At 43.3% G+C, this 21690-nt stretch overlaps 2 protein-coding genes across 4 annotated transcripts in view; one reads left to right on the forward strand and one right to left on the reverse strand.

Annotated features, from left to right (window-relative positions):
• Positions 1–21314, forward strand: part of ELK3 (ETS transcription factor ELK3) — a 66262-nt gene extending 44948 nt beyond the window's left edge. The window contains exons 3-5 of the mRNA XM_044744936.2: positions 1481–2260; positions 12582–12704; positions 18660–21314. Coding sequence (XP_044600871.1) covers positions 1481–2260; positions 12582–12704; positions 18660–18758 — 1002 coding nt within the window. The 3' untranslated portion in view covers positions 18759–21314. The remainder of the gene's footprint in view (positions 1–1480; positions 2261–12581; positions 12705–18659) is intronic.
• CDK17 (cyclin dependent kinase 17) overlaps positions 10626–21690 on the reverse strand; it is a 113775-nt gene continuing 102710 nt past the window's right edge. For all 3 annotated transcript variants that reach the window (XM_044744900.2, XM_070507099.1, XM_070507098.1), the window contains exon 18: positions 10626–12157. The gene's annotated coding sequence lies outside the window, so the exon portion shown is untranslated. The remainder of the gene's footprint in view (positions 12158–21690) is intronic.

Genomic DNA, 21690 nt, shown 5'->3' on the forward strand with positions numbered 1-21690 from the left:
AGTGGATCTTGGTGTTTCTTGGACAAATTAGTGCCCATCTCAGCTTATGCTTTTTTCTTTTTTTAAAGGTTGGCATCTGAGCTAACATCTGTTGCCAATCTTTTTTTTTCTTCGTCTTCTTCTCCGCAAAGCCCCCCAGTGCATAGGTGTATATTCTAGTTGTAGATCCTTCTAGTTCTTTTATGTGGGACACCACCTCAGCATGGCCTGATGAGCAGTGCTAGGTCCTCGCCCAGGATCCGAACCAGTGAAACCCTGGGCCGCCAAAGCGGAGTGTGCGAACTTAACCACTCAGCCACGGGGCCAGCCTCTAGCTTATATTATAAGGATGATACCACCCACCTACAAGAGGGTTAGCGTGAGATCAAAAGAGAGCTTGTGTACAACATCCAGTACCCAGTAGGCACTCAATAGGAGCTAGTTTTAAAGCTCTTGTCCCCAAATGATTTTTTAACCTCATTCATACCCAAGTTTTAGGAGGAAGGGTTTGTAAGGAAACATTGCGTCCCTTTTCCCACAGGATGGTGCTCTTGGTCCTGTGTGCTTGAGGGAGATCCTCTTTGCTCCTTTGAGCACCTGGGACCCTGTAAGCGTTTGACAGATATTTGCTAATGTTCCAATTTAATAAACCTCAAGAACAGTACGGCCTTTACTATGATGTCCATTCTCCCAAAGGGGCGCGAAAACTTGTGCAATGATTATTGGTTTTCGTTTACATCCAAATGTAACTGGAGCCGTAAACTGAAGAGCCAGAAGTAGATACCAGCCACTTAACCATACTGTATGGGTGCCGTAAATATCCAAGTAGACAGTTCATTTTTCCTCCAGTGGCTTTCTTGGCAGAAAATTAAAAAGAAAAAATGGCTACATGATTTAAGAAAACATTAGGGTGTTTGGTGATAATAACTTACTTTTCTATAATGCTTTCCAGCTTGCAGAATGCTTTCCCATTATTATTTCACTGAATTCTCACAAGTCCCAGAGGTAGGTAAGACAATACTGTATTATGGCTAAAGAAATGCTTCCTCCAGGACTTACGTACCATGTGGCTGTGTGTGTTATTTAAATGCTCCAAGCTTATTTTCCTCAGTTTTAAAATGAGAGTTTAATAATCCCATCCTCTTAGGATTGCTGTACAGATTATGTGAGATAATGCATGAACGATGCCAGCTCCCACAGTAAGTGCTTAATAAATGGCAACTGTTATTAGATTATTAGGTATAATAGTCCTCGCTTCACAGATGAGGACACTAAAAATGACGATTTGCCGAAGACTATGCCATTAGTGATTGGCAGAACTGGAATGCAAATCTAATTCTTCTGCCTCCAACTTTATTCCTCTTTCCAGCGCACCTTAGCCAAGACGTGTAAATCAGGAAGATTTTGGTGCTTCTGCTGGCAAACTTCCCCACTGTAATGAACCTCTTAGTCAGTTTCTTGGGTGCACTCATCTTTTCCATGTCTCCTTTTGTGTTCACAGAACATCATCAAAAAGGTGATTGGGCAGAAGTTTGTGTACAAGTTTGTCTCTTTCCCGGAAATACTGAAAATGGACCCTCACGCGGTGGAGATCAGCCGGGAGAGCCTTCTGCTGCAGGACAGCGACTGCAAGGCGCCTCCCGAGGGCCGAGAGGCGCACAGACACGGCTTGTCAGCCCTCAAAAGCACAAGCCGCAACGAATACATCCACTCAGGCCTCTACTCGTCCTTCACCATTAACTCTCTGCAGAACCCGCCAGAATCCTTCAAGGCAATCAAGACGGAGAAGCTGGAGGAGCAGCCGGAAGACAGCCCTCCCGTGGAAGAAGTCAGGACTGTCATCAGGTTTGTGACCAATAAAACCGACCAGCACATCAGCAGGCCCGTGGTGTCGCTGCCCTCCACGTCTGAGGCCTTCCTGTCCTCGTCCGTCTCAGCCAAGATCTCCTCTTTAATGCTGCCAAACGCCGCCAGCATTTCGTCCTCTTCGCCCTCCTCATCTCGGTCCCCGTCCCTGTCCCCCAACTCGCCTGTCCCTTCTGAACACAGAAGCCTCTTCCTGGAGGCCGCCTGCCATGACTCGGATTCCCTAGAGCCCTTGAACCTGTCATCGGGCTCCAAGACCAGGTCTCCATCTCTTCCCCCAAAGGCCAAAAAACCCAAAGGCTTGGAAATCTCCGCGCCCCCGCTGGTGCTCTCTGGCACCGATATTGGCTCCATCGCCCTCAACAGCCCAGCCCTTCCCTCCGGATCCCTCACCCCAGCCTTCTTCACCGCGCAGGTAAGAGCCGTCCCGGTCGTCCTGGCCGCACCCAGACTCACTGGCTTAGCAGAAAGGAAGAAAGAGCAAACAAAGCAACTTCCTTCTGCCCTTCAGAAGATAATCCTGGGGCCTGTGTACCAAAGTCACTGTGTCAATGTGAAGGGAAATGACTTTTCTATCCCCAGACCAGGGCATCCACAAGAGGACAGGCTTGGGATACTGGCTACAGTGGGAGGCTTGATGGGTTTCTTGTTTTTAGTGGCCTAAAGTGATCATCAGATGGACCGTGCACACTGGCTGTCAGAGCAGATCTAAGCGATGATTTCCCAGGGAACGTTGAGCAGGCCGCTGACATTTCAGAAGGCATTTGGGCTTTATGAAATGTTTACGGCAGAGTCCTCTCTAGGGGGCACTTGATGAGTAGCCGTTTTCTGTTAATAAGAAAATAGATGGTAACTGATATGGCCATTGCCCTGGTCTGGGGTGTGGAGCTGTGTTGGCCTGTAGTCTCATGAGAAATGAAAAGGCCACAGCAAACGGTGGAAAGAGATCGTTCAGTAAGAGCAGTGCTACTCTGAGAAAACCCAGGTCCACGTCACAGGAGAGGAACGCAAACTTGTGGAGCAAGGATTGTTAGTTAATTCCAACGAGAAGGCAGCCTTCCCCTTTAAATACGATGTTCAGATGCTCTTTCTTGTCCAGCTGGCGATGGCGGACAGAGGCAAAACAGGTGCTGGGAAACCCTCTTTCTGCTTCCTCTGGAAACTTGGATGCGTCTGGTGGCAGAAGCTAAGCGCATTGGCTTTGGGGTCGCAGACCTGGATTCAGTTCCTGGCTGCACCGCTTGGGAGAAGTGTGACTGTGGGCACTTGCTCTCGGAGCCTGTTGCCACATCTGTGAAATGGATTGTTGTGAGGGCTAAATGGGATAATGGTCGTGGTATGACAGCTAGCTGTGACTGGCAGGTCTTATTAGCATGCAGCTTTGTGGCACCGGGTGGAGGGATGCGCTTGACGTGGGTGTCTCTCCAGCCCTTGCCACTGTACTCACTGCCGAGGATGTCCTTGCTGTCGTCATTGTTGGCGGCAGCAGCATCATATTCTGAGCTTTTCATGTGTGCCAGACACGATTCTAAGCACTCTCCGTCCCTCACCTCAGTTCCTTCTCCAGCCCTGTGAAGTAGCTGCTATTATTGTCCCATTTTGCCAGCTGAGGTAAAAGAGGCACAGCCATGAAGTCATTCGACCAAGGTCACACAGTTAATGGGTGGTAGAAGCGAATTTGAACCCAGTTAGTCTGCTCCAGAATCCATGCTCTTCAGTAAAATGCTCTTGGCATTCATTCCCACTGGGAAGACGTCCAGTTGTCCCTGATCCTAACAGTCCATGGAGTCTGCAAAGCAGCTGGAAGCAGCTCTTGGCTTTTCCCTTCCGTGGCGTCACGATTGATTATGGCCCAGGGATTTTGTGTCAGCTCAAGCTTGGGAGCTGGTGGGAATGAGCATGCCACCGTGGAGGGAGGGCTGAGGGCTCAGTTACTGGTCGGAAGGAGCATGTGTGCTCTCAAATTGGGCATTTTCTAATCAAACAAAACCACCCCGTGACTAAGGGCTGCTGAGGAGCTGGCTCAGAAACAGCGGCTCCTGCAGGAGCCCAGAGAATGACTTGAGAAGCGAGGCCAGGGCGCACGATCTGAGGTTCCCCTGCCATGGCCTCGTTTGTGTTTATGACTGTAAGGTTTAGAGAGGTCTCAAGCCAGGCCAAGGCCAACTCTCTTTCAGTATCTGCTTTTCCTGTGAGCCTGTATCACCGTCTCTGAACAGAGTGGGACAGATGCCAGCCCTGTAGTTGTCTCGGGAGAAATTGGCTAAGGCTAGCCCTGGGTTTTGTGCCTGGACACCGTGAATTTAGGGTGGATCTGCTCCCTGGGACTGAGGATGGTATGGCTGGGCTGAGGGGAGGAGGACCTTGACATGAGAAAGGGATAGAGGATAGCTGTGAACAAATGGATGCAAAGCTCAGGATGGGGAGACAGAACTTACTGGAATGGCCTAAAACCAGGGCGGGGAAGACAGAGGAGAGCCAGATGCTTTAATGGAGGACCTGTGCCTTGGGCAGATGAGTGCATGTCCTCAGCCAACTCGTGAGGGCAGGGCTTTGCAGCATGAGTGAGTGTCAGGAAGTCCAAGAGATGGGAGCAGGGCTTCCTGAGGGGAGGGAGGCAAAGGGCAGGGCTGGACCCAGGACAGGGGAGTGGAAGTGGGGGCCCGGGCTGAGAAAGGGCCTTTGGATCCAGGGGACTGGAGGGTGGCGGGGGAGGAAAGTGCACTGGGTAGCACTCTGATCAGGTTCAAAGGAGGCAAGGGCTGCCTTTGGGAGATGGCGGAATCTCAGGACTTGAAATTCCCTCACCTTCTAGCAGTGTCACCTCTGCCCCTGGCATGGCCATGGGTGGCCGATAGGGAGGGAGGGAAAAGGTAATGAAGAGAGAGTAGAGAAAGGGTGGCACTCAGGGGTCGGGTACCCACACAGGTGGTCTCTCTGAGTCAGACAGGATGTCACAGGGCTTTATCTTGACTTCACAAGCTCGAGTATTTAGGATATAGGATAGGCCTGGAGTCAATATGAGATTTGGATTCTCAGAGATCCCCGCACCCAGGAGCTGCTTCAGGGTGCCCCAGAAACTAACCCACCAGACCATGGTCCTCCCCCCTGTGGGCAGCCAGGAACAGCATCAGCTCTCCGCAGCCAGCCAGTCTTCTGAAGTCCACTGGGCTCAGCCTGGGAGATGAGCCCATTCCCCTGAAACCGCCCCCAGGAGACAGAAGTGAAAGCCTTCTGTCGTTCCCAGGTCAACTCCAGAGCGTTCCTCTCCACCTGGAAGGGGCTGGTGGCCTTTCTCCCACAGGCAGCAGTGACGTCTCCCTCATACAGCTCCTTGGTGTCCCTCCTGCCTTAGCACTTTCTGTCACAGAAACTCTGCTTTCCTCTGGGGTGTGCTGTGTGACACTGTGTGCGATAAACGTTTGGTTACCTGTGGGAAGCTCCTGTAAACTTTAGAAGAGATAAGAAGTGGCTGTAGTAACGTGATACCCTGAAAGTGAAGCTCCCAAGTATTTATTTATTCGTAGAATTATTTATTTATTTTTATTTATTTATTTATTCCAAGAATAATTCACGGTTATTTTCAGCTAGAAACATGGCAGGAAGAAGGTAGGATTAAGAGAGGCTTGGCATGAGCAGGGTCACATGGTTACAGTTCCCTCTGGGGACCTCATTAAACCACATACCTCGTGTAGGTCCAAATTCAGATTTGAAATTTTGATCTACAGCATGATATGCATAAAAAATCATCTGCATTCTGCCACTCCCCTAACATCACAACCGTCACTCCCATCAAAAATGCCTGTGGTACGAGCCAGCCATGATGGCCTGGTGGTTAAAGTTCTGTGCTCTCACCACTTTGGTGGCCTGGGTTCATTTCCCGGTCTTGGAACCACACCACCCATCTGTCAGATGCCTTGCTGTGGCAGAGGCTCACATGGAAGAACTAGAAGGAGTTAGAACTAGGATATACAACCATGCACTGAGGCTTTGGGGAGGAAAAGTAAAAAGAGGAAGATTGGCAACAGATGTTAGCTCAGAGTGACTTTTCCCTTCAAAAAGAAAAGAAGATTTCCCTCTATGTTAAAAAAAAAAAAAAGAAAAAACTTGTGGTGCATCTGCTGGAACCTGTAGAAACTGTAGTTGAAATTACTCTTGTTTGTGAGTTTTCGAGAAACCAAAATTACTACTGTAGACAGACATGATCACTCAGAGACCCTCACGCATGGGCTAGGAGGAAGTGAAAAATGAGAATATAAATGCCAGCTGGGTACCCAAGAGTGATGTAGCTGGAGCTCAGACGCCAAGTCATATTAGATGATTGCTAGAAAAGCCAAGGATGTTATCTCTGACGGCGGGAGCTATAGAAATTGAGACGGGGAGGAGCCAGGATGTGAACCCTCCTGGTTCCTAGCCAGGCACCATGGAAGGCTGACTGGTGCCAGCTGGAACTTCTGATTCTCCGTATCTTCTGTACCTCGGTATCGTCTGTCCCTCTTCCATTTGCCTCTTCCGTTCAGCGTCTCCCTCCTCATCTCTTAACAATGTAAAGTTGGTTCAGGATCGGAGGTGGGCACATTGCATTTCCCTTCATTATTATGCCAAGACCTCTGTTAATCTCACATGTGATGTGTGAGATGCTGAACTCAGATACGTGCGGGCACTGGGGGCATGAACCCACCCTCAGAGTCTGAGCATGCCCGCCCCAGGCGGTTTTATTAGCAGCTGCCTTGGATTAGCACTAATTGAGTGGAGGCAGCCTGCTGAGGACTGAAATGCTAAAACCTCTTTCCTGCATTTACTGGTGTATGCAATAACTTTGAGCCCAAATCATAAGGTGGGAATTTGGGGCAAAATGGATGCGTGTGGTGAGGAGCAATTGGGATGCACTGCATCCTATCCCAGCCCAGGGGTGGTTTCTCATCTTATTTTCTCTTTTGCCATTAGCTCAAAAGGAAAAAAGTTAGTGGCTTTTTTCTTCTCCTAAGGGCAGTCCAACTTTGCTCCGCTCTCTGTAACACTTCCCCAGCTCAGCCTGCAGCTTTCTCCACACTGACCCTATGGAGCAGAGGATGTCCTTGTACAACCTCTTTGCTGTGGAAGATGTCACTGGTAGAGTTTTGTGTGACCTGTTGACAATCCAGCTGAAGGTTCTTGTGTCTGCCAGCTCTGGGCTGCCCCGGATAAACAAACCACGGTGGTGGCCTCCGTCTTTCCACCCTGGGGCCCTGCTCAGCTCCGTGCTTTGCCTTTTCTGTTGATCCTTCATGGTTCTGCCGCCGACACCTCAGTTCTGCCGTTATTCCTTTTTTTCTCCCTTACCAGGTAGTATACCTGCCCCGGACCCTTCCGGAATTCTCCATCGTGTCCCCCGTTCCTTAAGATCAGCACAATCAGTGCTACACAAACTTCTGTGTGATTCTCCTCTTTAAAGTCCTTACAACTATGTTTTTATTTGAATGCAGGCAACTCTCGAAGTTTTCAGATTCATTGTCACCTTTATTTGAGGAGTTTCTTTAACCCTAAAATGCACTGTCATGGATTCCGTCAGCATCTGTGAGAGATTAAGATTAGAGACGTTTGTTGGTATGACAAACTGCTAAATGGACATGCTGATTTTCTCTCCTTTATTTTCCAAAGCCCAAATGATTTACCAGTATCTCGGATCAAATCAGGCAGTCTGCAAATACTTCTTGTTGAGTGGCTCACACATATCCTTTTCATTCAGTCAAGTAATGAATGCGTACTATCTGCTAATTAATTCCTTTGGGAGATAATCATTGACCACCGACCATTTGCTAGGCACCTGGGGATACAGAATGAGCAAGACAGACCCACTGCCTGCTCTCATGAGCTTACAGCCTGCTGTCCAGTAGGTAAAGAATATGGGGTGATGTATAATTCAGGGTGGTGTGAAATTATAGGTCCCTGAAAACTGGCTGAGGAATTTAGACTTGTTTTGATGGGAAATTAACAGCTGCTGGAGGTGTAAGTCAAAAGAAACAAAAATTCCTATTACTATCAACAAATAATTATCAAGTATTATTTGCAAATCATAGAAAGGACACCAGAAGTACAAGTGCCTCTTTTTATGACCTTAGGACAAGACAACAAGGCATACACATACACAAGATAGCACATGGCAAGAGAGTCAGATACACGGCACAGAGAAGGAACGGAACGGGGAAAGATCATTTAGTTCAATTTCACAAACACGAACTGAGCACCTATCATGTAAGCTGCTGTGCTTGGAACAGGGGCTACAAACATGAGTTAGCTCGTCCCCGATAGTTAGGAGCTCCTAACTCACCTTCAGTTGGTTAATATAGTATCCCAGATGCAGTGCAAAAGGAATACTAAGGAAGAAAGTATTAATTTTGCTGGGGACGGGGGGAAGGATGTTGAGAGGCCTTCATGGAGGGGGTGATCACACTCGGGCAGGGTGTTGAGGGATCAGCAGCAATTATTTGGCAGACAGGGTGAGGAAGGCGTTGTAGGCAGAACGGCTTGAGCCAAGCCACAAAAGTGAAATAGCTTGTATTAGAGCAGTACGGTAGTTCAGTAAGGGGGAGGATAAATTCCAGGGGTAAAGGAAGTGGTGGGAGATGGGGTATGACTGGCATAGTCAGATTTGTGTTTTAGAAATCATCCTGACGATGTGAACTGGGGAGGGGTGAAGAGGAAACTAGTTAGGATACTATTAGAATATTCCAGGTGAAAAACAATTAGGATCTAAGGCTGTGACAGTGGAATGGGCCAAAGGGGACTGATCTGAGAGAGACTAAGGGAATGGCATCAACAGGACTTGGGAACTGGGTGGAGGTGGTAGGGGAGAGCCAGAAGTTGGATATGAGGAGCATGTGAAGAAGAAAAAGCTTATAGGGAAAAGGTTACCAGTTCACTTTAGGCCGTGTTGAGTCAGGTGGAAACATCCAGTTGGAACTGGAGCTAAGGAGAATTTGGGGTTGGAGATAAAGTTAGGGAGTCAGCAACATGTAAGGGGTGGTTAAAACCATGGAAATGGATGAGAGCACTTGTGGAGTGGGTCTAGTCCGGGGAACTATGGGCTGGGTGGTCTGGGAAGTTCTGCAACAAGTGCTGAAGAACTGATAGGTTGGAATTCTGTAGTTCTCTATGAATAGTTATGCACTGCATAAGGATGTTTTGGTCAACAGTGGACCGCATATATGATGGTGGTACCATGAGATTAGTACCATACAGCCTAGGTGTGCAGTAGGCTATACCATGTAGGTTTGTGTAAGTACACTCTGTGATGCTTGCACAACGATGAAATCACCTAAAGACACATTTCTCCAAACGTGTCCCTGTCTTTAAATGAAGCATGACTGTGTATTAGATAAACTCAAGACACATCAAACAAAGCAGGAGGGCTCACACGGGGAAATTAGGGAGCAGATGAAACTAGGTTAGGAGGAACCTAGAATTGTGGCTAAGGAAGTTGTACTTTTTTTTTCTAAAAGTGTGAAAGAATTTTGAATGAACATGTTAGGGTGATTGATTTGGTGGTGTTACTCAGCATAGACTGGAAGGGAGAGAAACCAGAGGCGAGTGGACTGGTTTGGGTGGCTGTTGTCAGATGTGATCTGTAAGGTGACAGGGGCTAGGATGCAGCAGGAATGAAATGAGGGGATAAATAGGAGAGGCAGTTCAAGGAAGGATCCACAGGCCATCCCAGAGGTGTGGCAAGGGGAAGGCATTGTACATCTCGGTGACTGCGATGCTGGGTTGTAGACAGGGCTGAGTGCAGGGATAAGGCCTGGTTTTATCATTGTATCTCTGCGCCTGATACATACTATATGCACTGAGTATTTGTTGAATGGATAGAGAAATGGTGGTACTGTTGACAGAAATTCAGGAGTCATAAGAAACACTGGATTTGGAAAGATGTTGAATTCAAGTTTGAACGTGGGGGGCATTCCAAGTGGAGATATCCAACAAGTGAGAAGTGAGGGGCTACACCTGGAGTTGCAGATTGCTTCAGCTCATCAAGTATTGAGCAGCTGTGTACTACTGGAGGAATAAAGATGAGCAAGATACCTTAAAGGCCACAGAAAGAGGTAGAGTAAAAACATGCAAATTCCCATAATATGAGGCAGACTATGTTAAATGTTAAGGAAAAAAGTGATTATAAAGTGTTAGAAGGATTCAAAAAAAAGAGAAGTGCCATCGAGTTGAGAGGAGAGCAGGAAAGTCTCCTTTGGGGTGGTGGCATTTTGATGGACAGAGGGAGGCAGGGGTAGGAAAAGAGGAGGAGGTCAGAGGGCATGATCCGGGCGGAGGCCATGAACAAGGGCTCTCAGGTGGGGCATGTCTGGACAACGCCAGCTCACCAGGGTTAGCTCAGATGTGCAGGCTTTTTAGGAGACTCAGTATTAAGTGGAAGAACTGAGCAGGGGGATGAAAATGAGATCCTGGCAGGAGGGTCTTTCCTTTAAAAATGAATGCCCGCTGCCCTTGGGTCCTCTGACAGCTGACCGGATCAGGAACGCCCTTACACCATTCAGAAGGGCCCATTTGCTGAAGGAAGAGGAGGCGGAACTTTTGCTTGTGGCTTCTTTCTTTCCCCCCAGCCCTCCGGCTCAGCCCACCCTGCCTGACTCCAGGACCTTGTGAAGAGAGGCTCTGAAAGCTCACACCGGACCAGAGATACCCCAGGGCAGGCTTTATAGGAACTTTCCTTAAAAGAGCAACCAAATGTTTTTGTTTACGGCCACAGGATCTTCAGGGAGGACAGGGATAGAGGGAGAGGAGCGAATGAAGTAATTTCACGATATTTATTTGCATATATTACAGAAGACATTTCAAACATTCAACATGAGGAACAGAAGGCTACTGTATTCCCTTAGAAACAAAGGTGCAAACATCCCAAATCCAGATGTGGGTACAAACTTTAGACTATGAAAATACAAATTCCACACTTCCTCTGTTGCTCAAAAGATGAAAAAGGAATTGATATATATATTTATGGCCATGACTGAGAGAAAGCAAGCTAGGTTTTGTAGTCTAGAAGACTCTCTCCTTCGAGCTTTGAGACCTTCCTTGATGGGCAGATGAGGAGGCCTAGAACACACTGGTTATTAGATGTCAGCGTGGCTGGAACTGGCTCCAGAGTGACACACAGATGTTAGTTCTCAGATCACCTGAGCCTAATACCACTGAGAGGAGCCTTAAAGTAACGGCTGACTTGATTGGTTGGTTTCAGAACATTGAGTACTTTTCTATATCCATTGAGCATTTCTCCCACAAACAGATGAAATACATGTAGTAAGTGTCAGGTCCAATTTTAATTACTTACTAATGAGAACAGTCTTTAACACTGTTAAGCATTTGCTCTGTGCCAGGCACCAGACCATCTTTTTTCATCTTCCTGACAATCCTGTAATATAGGCATTTCTTCCTCTCCATTTTACAGATTAGGAACCTGAGGCACAGAGAGATTACCTACCTAATAGGTGGTGATTCTGAGACTGGAACCCTGGCACAGGCCATGCTGAACTGTTAAGTCTTAACCGTTAGGCCAGATGGCAATTTCACAAATGTGCCAGGCCTCAGATTAGAACAAACGGGAAGCTTATCCACAGAATGTATTTATCCTAGTAACCTCATAGGTTATTCAATATGTAGCAAATGCTGTGGAAACAAAGACTTGAATAATTTGGTATAAATTAGTTTACCTTTTAGCAGCTTCACAGTTTGAAAACCGTTGGATGTTTGTCTCCTCTGCACGGAACAGAGCAGACCTTTCAACTTAGGTTTCAGCCAAATGCTTTCGATAATTAACAAAGCCGCTAAGGCCAATTCTAGGAAAAAATAACACTTCAGCATCCAGCATGATGCAATCTGAGATGCTGGCGCCTTTGCTGTGGTTCTTACACAGAGCACCTTGTTGACATCACAAAACCACTGAGGGGCTCCTTCTAGTCACCAAAGGTGCAAAACCACCCTGCGCCAGGGAGTTTGCCTCCGCTGAGAATAAAAGCCACGCAGGCTTCCCAGCTGGGGCGAGTTGTTTCTTCTGCCCTCTCACTGGCTAGCAGGCAGGACTCCTGCTGCGTGTGTGCAAGCAAATGCGGTCCTTGGCACTCTCCCGGGAAACCCAGTTTTGGCTTGACACCCAATCTGACAAGAAAGGATTTTTTTTCCCTCCAAACCATTGCCAGGGAGATGAATTCTCATCAGCCCCACATCCGGAGTGAAATCTGGAAAACCCAGTTCAGAGCTTTTTAAGACGCTGCTACCGAGCAGCAGATCTTCACAGCCGTTGATAGGAAAAGTGATGCTTGGGAGGCCCCTGAAAAAAAAATGTATATGTGTGTTTATAACTTAAGTAATGGATGTCCACAGTAGAAAAATAAAACATAGATAAGAAAAAATAAAGCCTCTTCATGGGATCTCATTTTTGCTTGTACACTAAACCTTGTTTAATGTGGGATGGGGAGCAAACTGAAGAAACCATTTGGACAAAAGCTGCTACAAACCTGTGTTTCTCACTAGAATGTTTAGGGAAGGTAACTTGTCCATACCTCCCTCCTTTATACAATTGCTGATACAATTAGCATTGAAGAAAATTAAAATTAAACTGTGTGTAGCCTTGTAGAAAGAACAGAGTTGCCAGCTTTTCCTAAGATGGTGAGGCTGTCTCTTGGTTCATGCTGCTGATCACGGCTGGAGTCAGGCGATACCTGTATCAAAACTGTCTGTGCTTGCTTTCCCAGACACCCAACGGACTGCTGCTGACCCCAAGCCCGCTGCTCTCCAGCATACATTTCTGGAGCAGCCTTAGTCCAGTTGCTCCACTGAGTCCTGCCCGGCTGCAAGGGCCAAACACGCTGTTCCAGGTGAGCATTTGGAAATGAACTTTTAAACACTGAACCTCTAAGGGATATGTTTTCTCAATAAATGGTGCAAAGGTAACAGTGAGTTCTGCCCCACATTTGGTTAAAATGTTAACTTTTCAAAGGGAGTTCATGTTAATGGGGCTGCAAAAGGTAGCCTTCAAAGGCAGACATTTTCATTGAGGCAGAAATGGTGTACTCATGTCAGATATCCCTAAGTGGAACAACATTTCCTAAAGTGCTTCAGATATTTTCATTGACTATGAAAACTGGAAATTTAGTAAGGAAAAGGCAAAACTTAAAAAATTACATTTTAAAAAATGTCATAAGACTTTAAAATATTAATCTATTAGTCAACATAGTGATAGCACTTGAAATAAATTGAAAAGTAGTGAACAATTTCTCCATACTGTAACAGATAAGTTATCTATAATAATTCTATGAATCATAATCAAGTTCTCCTTGTTACATAATAAAAAAAGGCAGGGGCAGGCCCGGTGGCTCAGCGGTTAAGTGCGCATGTTCTGCTTTGGCAGCCCGTGGTTTGCTGTTTCAGATCCCGGGTGTGGACATGGCACCGCTTGACAAGCCATGCTGTGGTAGGCGTGCCACATATAAAGTAGAGAAAGATGGGCACGGATGTTAGCTCAGGGCCAGTCTTCCTCAGAAAAAAGAGGAAGATTGGCAGCAGTTAGCTCAGGGCTAATCTTCCTCAAGAACAAAAAAAAGGGCAGCATCCAGGGCATTTGGTTAAAAACTAACCTATTAGTTGCTTATCCTGCAGAACTCCCTGTACTAGTAAGCACACTCATTATTCATTTACTTACTAAAATCCTGCAGTAGCATCACTTGCTATCATATGGCAATCAGTATTTCCTCTTGGAGACACAAAGATTGTTACTCCCCACCCAAGATGTTACTGTTTGAACCTGTGAGTGTAGAGTAGAAAGGATCCTAGGGACAGGAATGAAGCAAAGCTGGATAAAGCACAAACTCCCTCATTGCCCGTCTAATTCTAGCCTCATCTGTGTCACCCACCCTGCATCCCATGCCCTCTAGGTGGCTCACCTCAAGCTAGTTGTAGTTCTTTTGCTCCTGTTGTATCTAGCACTTACCACTTTGTATTACGATTGCCTGTTCATCTGGCAATCTCCCCTCCGAGACTGTGAGCCCTCAAGAGACTGGAGCTGCATCTTGTTCACTGTGGTGCCCCAGTGCCCAGCCTACTGCTTGGTACACGAATGAGGCTCAGGACTTATTGCTGACTCACTAAATGAATAGACGCCTAAGAACTCATCAAGAGATACTTAAGAAAGTAACTGTTTTAGATCAGGTCTCCATGCTTTTTTGAGTTGGTCATTTTGCTTGTCAAGGTTAATATTTACCTCCTCTGTGCCAGCAGCTGTACATGCTGGGATTTGGGGTCTCACTGGAAGAAGGGGGAGCTCAAGTTTTGATTGCTATCTTGCTTTTCTGGTTTCCTGGTAGGGTTGAGGTAGGTTGTTATGATGTGACTATATCCCTGGAGTAATCAGGTTTCTCTTCCTGGCCCTTCTTCCTATCACGAGAAACTGAGCTATGGTCACGCACAGCCAACAGGTTGATTCTTAGCCATTTTAACTCAGTCAGGGAAACAAAAACTAGAAATAGTTAGCAAAAAGCAGTAAGCAGACGTAGTAGTAGGAAAGTTTGAGGTTAGCAGTCTTTTGGTGGGAAGCTAAGAGACCTTATTTCCTAAAGTCTCCAGACTGGAGCAGCAGTATTCTCATCTCAGAGATCCTGAGTAGAGGGACAGGAGCTGTATGGTGCACAGGTACCGTGAGCTCCATGAGCGGAGGGACTGCACTCCTACTCTAGTCCTAGAATCTAACGGAGCCTCTGTAGGGTGCAGTAGATGTTTGTGAATAACGAAAAGACTCTCACTTCCCTCCTTACTGGGAATCCTGCCACCTAACTCGTGTAGGGCTTGTGGCCTCCCAAGCAAGCCATGGAGAATTACTGGTTGGGAGCTCTTTGGGATCCCTTGCCTTAGATACTAAACCTTTGCCAACCCATTAATCCCAACAGTAACAATGGTTCATGTCCACACTGATTCTACACGTTACCAGGATATCAGGAGCTCTGGGGTTTGGGAGATACACATACCCTCTTCTCTTGGGGCACGACTGTACACCAGTGGTTCTCAAACTTAGTGTACGACAGAATCAGCTGGAGAGTGTGTGAAAATACAGATTTCTGGGCCCCACCCACAGAACTTCTGACTCAGAAGGTCTGGGATGGGGCCTGATGCTAACATTCTTTCAAGTTCCTAGTGATGCTGCTGCAGGAGCCATACTTTGAGAATCACTGCAGACCAGTGGTCCCCCATCTACACTTAGAATCCTGCAGGAGAATTTGCTGCATTCAAAGGTTACCTGCTCAGAATTTTAATTTTACAAAATGGACCTAGGTCCTTTCTCCTGGAGCCATTCAAACACAACCCTGAAAAAGAATACAGCCACATCTGGATGGCTGACAGGGCGTTGGGCCCTCTTTTTGTGATTGGGGTCCATGCGACTAAGGAAAAACAATTTTGTACCTTTTGAAATATTATTACTCTTCCTATGCTAAGAGCAGCTGAGTGTGGTAAAAGTTGAAATTAGCAGTTCTGAAAATGGTAAATAACAAAACACAGTAAGAGGAATAACTTTCTGATTTTTAAAACTATGCATTTCAAATGATGGATTTTCAAAATTCAGATTACTATCAACAGTGCCCCTTTTAAACTAATGAAAGTAATTTTCTTTAAAAATAACAACAAACCTCTTTCACATATGCTATAAATGTGTTGGAGGAAGAAAAGAAATAGACTTGGGCTACAAGAAGTTTTAAGTGATGCTGGCAAATTTCCTGTTGTGATGATTGGAAAAGTAGATCAAAATCCTTAAGTTAACAGTTGACAGAGCTGAAGAGGTTTTGCATAGAACGTCTCCTGATGTTATAGCAAGTTATAGCAGGTACTGAAGACTTTAACGGAAGGAGAGAGAAGATATTAGCCTTTCTGGAAGAGGTATGCTTTTAATCTAGACATGTTTAGTAAAGAGAGAGATGCCAAAGACATTGTGCTAAATCTATAAATATATAACCTTGATTTATAAAGTGAAATTGAGGACAGTTTGGCATTTTCAGCTTGTCTATAGGATGTCTGTTCCACTTTTGAAACAGATTTTGATGAAATCTAGAATATACCTAGTAGGTATAAATATATCTTGAAACAAAACAGAGCTAATTAATTTTTCACTTGAGAATGTTTTCTGTAATTTTAAATTCAACATGTCTAACCCAGCAAATATTTGTAATGCCCTGAGGCAGGGACTGTAGGGATATAGAATATGTGAATAATAAATGCGTCAACAAAGTGCTAGAAGAACCCAGCAGGAGTAGCTCTTTCCAGCTCGGGACTAGACAGCGGCTCCAAGGAAGAAGTGGCCCCTGAACTGAGCTAGGAAGAAGGGACAAGGTTTGGGAGACAGAGGGAAAGCACATTCTAGGTTAACAGAGCTGCGTGATTTGGATGTGAAAATACATAGCCTGTTCAGGGAGGGACTCAGTGATAGATCAGGTTGGAAAAGCAGGGTGAGCCGTGAATAGTATGCTCAGGAGTTTCTACCTTAATCTCTTGTTAAGTAATAACCATAGAAGGCTTTTTAAGCCATAGATAGTATGACAACATCTCTGTTTTTAAAAAGATATCACTGTTGTCAGTATGAAAGAAGGAGTGAAGAGAAAGCAGAAAGTGTAAGGGGCAGGAAGATGTGAGGAATTATACTAATTCCAAATACTGTTCTTAGATTAGAACAGTGGAAACAGGAATATATCTAGAAGACATTCCAGAGGTAAAATTGAGAGGAAGACTTTTTGTTGGGGTTGAGGAGTAGGCAGGCAGTGAAGATCAGGAACAAGCAAAGATTACTAACAATACTTATTAACACTGATTGAGGACTACTGCATGCTAGACATTGTTCCACGCACTTTTTGTGGCTTCTCACTTAATACTCCCAATAGTTCTACTTGAAAAGATAGGGAAACTAAAGCCCAGAGATGTTAAGATCACACATTAATAAGTAGAAAAGCCCTGATTCAAGTTTAAGGTTGTGCTCCTAACCACCACTCTCACTGACTTAAGAGTGAGCACAAAAGAATGGGTTTTGTGGGGAAGAGGCATTGGTGGGCATGTCTAACTGACAGCAGGAAATGATGTTGAGTCCAGAATAGGAGAAAGGAAGGCTGAGGACGAAAGTTTGGGGAATGCTGCAATTTAATAAAAGGGACTTGTGTGTGTGTGTGTGCACGTGTGCCAATAAAGATAACTATGAAACAACCCAGAAGAGCCAGGCTAACCAAGAGAAACTAGGACAACTGAGTGAATACAAATAAAGAGCAAAAGGGAGAAATCAATCAATAATATATTTTTAAAAAACAGAGAAGATTAACAAAACCAAAAGCTGATTCTTTTGAAGACACCAATAAGATGGACAAAGACCAAAATGAGAGGAAGATGCAAATAAACTAAAAGAATGAAAACTCAAAACCTGCTCTTCTTCCAGTGTTCATTCTAACTCAGAAGCACAGACCTTAAATAAGAGTATAAGCGATATGCAAATAGATTTGATAGCCCAGTTGAAATGCATAAATTCCAAACTGTCAGAAAAGAAACAAAAACCTTGAATATGCCAATAACCATAAAAGAAATTGAAATTAAAAAGCACACCAACCCCTGCCAAAAATAAGTTGGGCAGTTTGGTACAGAAAGCGCATTATCTTTCAAGCAGAGAGTGTTTAAAATTTGGCCTTACCGCTTGTTAGCCTTGACCCTTAGCCAATCAGAACTTAACCGAACTCTGTTTTCTCAACTATAAAATGGGGATAACCAAACTTACTTTACAGGCTCTAGGTATTAAATGAAATGACAATCATTGATAAATTGTAAGGCACTAGACACATAAGTTACTGAAATAGTTTAAAAATTACAAAAATATATTTACGTCTTCTACAAATATTTATTGTTCTTCTAACATGTGCCAGGCTCTGTAATTTGATACTTAGTGTTGAAGTGAAATTTATTATTTAATTTATCGAGACAAAATAGGAATTAAACTAGAAGCAGCCCAGGAGATTATTTTGACACATGTCATCCTAGACAATGAAAATCTAATTGTGAACAGTCATATATTAAAAGGAGGCCTTTAATTATTCTTGTTTATTTGGGAGTATAGCTGCTGTATTTCTTTCAGACCTGAAAGTTATTATCAGAGCAAATACTTTTATCTTATTTATCATCTTAGTGGCCAACGATACAGAAACTTTCACTTTCACTTTCCTCTGAGTTCTGTCACTTATGGGTGATCTATTCAGTTTGATATTTATCGTTTTCATTAGAAAGGATACTTTCTCAACCCTAAAATAAAGATATTCTTGCTTTCTAAGCCTTTTAAGGTAAAAACATTCCTCATTTTTAAGTTACTGAGAAGCATCTCTGTAGTACTCTGGAAAACCAAAGGCCAGTTTCAAAATACAGTATTAGAAATTACAGATTCACATGTAAAGAGTCAGTTATCTCTGGTTTTCAAAATTAATTTTTCTTAATATTTAAAGCAAATCAGCATTCTAAGGGGCTTGGAATTTTTTAAAAAGAGTGTTAGAACATGCTTTAGCAACATGTACTTATTTTTTTCTAGTAGCCTAGGCATATAAAATAATTAGGGACATTTTCTGGGCCTTCTCGTCTGTTTGCTATATGTAATCTTGATCTCATTGTCATCTTTCAAATACTCATTCTGTAAAATAAGTGGCAACTGATGTCTATCACAGGGGTGATGAAAGAACCGACCCACTATGATCTGTCTAGGAATGTAAAGAACTCAGGTTCTTCCCAATGGGTTTGCAATAATTATTTTAAAAATCTTTTATCCCCTACAGTTCCCAACACTGCTTAATGGCCACATGCCAGTGCCAATCCCCAGTCTGGACAGAGCTGCTTCTCCAGTACTGCTTTCTTCGAACTCTCAGAAATCCTGATGACATCTGGCCACAATTAAAGACTCATTAACTGATGAAACAATTTTGTCTCCATGGGCTAGTTTACCTGTGTCATGAGAAGGACGTTGTGAAACTTTCTGTTAATTTGGTTTGCACTTTTCATAACATTGATGGTCTAGATTTATGTTAGCATTTTTTAAACTTTTTTTATATTCAAGTATATATGAAAATCTGTTTTGCATTAAGTGAATTTTAATGTTTGTTTTTATATCCCCTTAGCTTTTAAGTGTTGAACACTGTTGACAGTGAAGAACTTTTCTTAATGGTTTTCAGTGTAACTAATAAGGATGTGAAGCTTTTTTCCTCTTTAATTCTGCATATGCTGAACTGTGCTTATATACACTATAACCAGCTGTGCCTTCCTTTGCATTTAGTTTTATGTAAATGATTTATATATTTTTTAGTATTAAGAGAAAATGTTTGAAAGACAAATTAGTATCAAACAGCTCTCTAGTAGAATATCATTATTTTTCACAAGTAGGCAATATGAAAGCATATTCATATCACTTTGTCTTTTTTGCTTTCAATTGTATAAGAATTGCCTTAGAACCTCTTTTGAACTGAAATTCAATAAATGTAATGTCCAAGTAATGTTTTTATAAGAAGAATCTAAGCCATATTTAGACAATAAACATTCACAGAAGAAAATGTTCTAAAGTGCATTTTTAAAAAAAAAAAGAACTTTGAAAGGCTAGCCTCCTAGCTGTTTAAAATCTTTCAGACTCCTCCCAAACAAAAACCTGAGATGGAAAAGCTACATCAAGTTCATTCTATCTATGCCTCTGGAATATTTCCTAGGTTAGTATATTCTTATTTCAAAATAGCCCTGGTTCTCCCAGTTTTCCATAGGGAATCACACTGCTCTGATACATTTCCTGTATCATTGTGAGTTAGTTAGGGTTTCTTTAAAGCCCTGGAACTATAATTAACATTTAAAAATCCTATGCTTTGGAAGAGGCTCACAGACTGGTGATGAACACAAACAACAAAGAAACGATTTTCTAACACCAGGTATCTTCATGTATATAGGAAATTAAGAGGTAGGATACACTGCTTTAGGTATTACTAAGTTTATGGTGAGAATGAAGGAAATCTGATACAAGAAATATAAAATTCTTCAGGAACCTCATCATTGTGGAAGTGACCTGATTATATAACAATTTGGAACACTCAGCAGTAAATTCTTCTGTGTAGTTTAGTTTAGAGCATTGATAATGGAAACATTTTCTGTTCCTTCAAAAAATCAGCAGGCACCACTCGAAGGCCTTGTTCTGTACATGAAGAAGGAAAGTTCTAATGTAAGGTAAGACGACTGGAACATGCCCAGTGCTTTCAATTCAAGATCAGGTTAATTATCCTCCTTAACTCTAAGTAACAAACCAATTTGAAATGTGGCTAATTAATTAATTGATCCAAACCAGGTGTTAAATGGCAAGGATTATGAGAAAGGATAAAATATAATGCTTATAAAAAGAAACATTTCTTGAATTTTCAAAGTCTAAAATTTTGTTATGATATTTATAAATTTTGAGATTTTTCAACCGGAATTGAGCATCTTTGTGTCTGGGGATATATGCCCTTATCTAGAGGAAAAAATCCAAACCCTCTAATATGCATCTCTGAATATAAACGAATGGGGCTGATTCCAAAATCCACAAACGGACACTACTGTCACTCCCTCTTAGGCTAAGGATAATTGTGTGCTAAATTAAAAGAGCTGGTCCAGGGAACTGGTATTTACCAAACATAAAATGTTAGCACTAAAAGGGGCCTTCGAGAATGCGCTCCACCACTGTTCCCAGATAAGAACAATGGCATAGGAGAAACTGGAAGTTGCCTTAGGCCACACAGCTCATTAAAGGTAGAACAGTGATTGGTGCTCACTCCAGTTCTGTTTCCCCATGCCTAGCTAAGTAACTACTGGTCCAAAACTGTAGGTTAGGTAGAAAAAAAGAGAGACAGATAGAGCATTTGAGAAGAATATACCCCACGTGCAAGATTCTTACAGAGAATCTAACTAAAGGAATTATTTAATGTGCAAAAACCTCAACCAAAAATTATTGTTTTTAAACACTGATTGGAAATATTCAAATGACTATAAATCTGATTATTCTTGTATTCCCCCTTCCTCCAAATACTATGATTAACATATACTCTAGGCTCCATTTATTAGAAATGGAAAAATAATTTTTGATGGGTCAAAAAACTCACTATAACACAGACAGACAACTGGAGGTATTGAAGTATGTAACCCTTACAGCTCTGCCTCATTCTGTGTGTTTGGTTTTTTTTTTAACAACTATTTTAGTCAGAAAATAAGTTTCAAGAACATGTTAAATAACTTTTCTTCCTTTTCATATGTCTGCCTGATCAATGTTACGCTGCTATGGCTAAAGCTTTATAGAACTATAACCTAACTGTCGGTTTCTTTGTGCACATCTTTTCCATGACTGCATATCTTCATTCACTTTCACCTTTGTATCATTTTTTTACTGTTGTATTATTTTTGTTCAATAAATACTTTGTGATAAAAGGTGTGAGGAGGCAAGTGGGCTAGTTTCCTTCCATTTACTTGGGGTGATCCAAATTTCACTTTTCCATATGGGTAGAAGTTGGAAAATGAGTCTTGTCATCTAGCCTTAAATATGATACATCAAAACTACTATATATATATAATCTGCTTTAAACAGATATTTAAGGAAACAAATATAATTGTTGAGGCTGAACTGGGGGAGAAGGGAATGGGTTTGAAAAGCGGTCCCCTGATCTTTTAAATCTTAAATTCTATCAATTGTGTTCTGTATTGAGATGGGGGAGGTCAGAAGGAAGGGAAAAAATAAATTACACCATTTATTCTTTTATCCACAATTAATATCATACTCAATGGTGAAAGACTGAAAGCTTTTCCTCT

Source organism: Equus asinus, chromosome 4 (assembly GCF_041296235.1).
Source record: "Equus asinus isolate D_3611 breed Donkey chromosome 4, EquAss-T2T_v2, whole genome shotgun sequence".
NCBI lineage: Eukaryota > Metazoa > Chordata > Mammalia > Perissodactyla > Equidae > Equus > Equus asinus.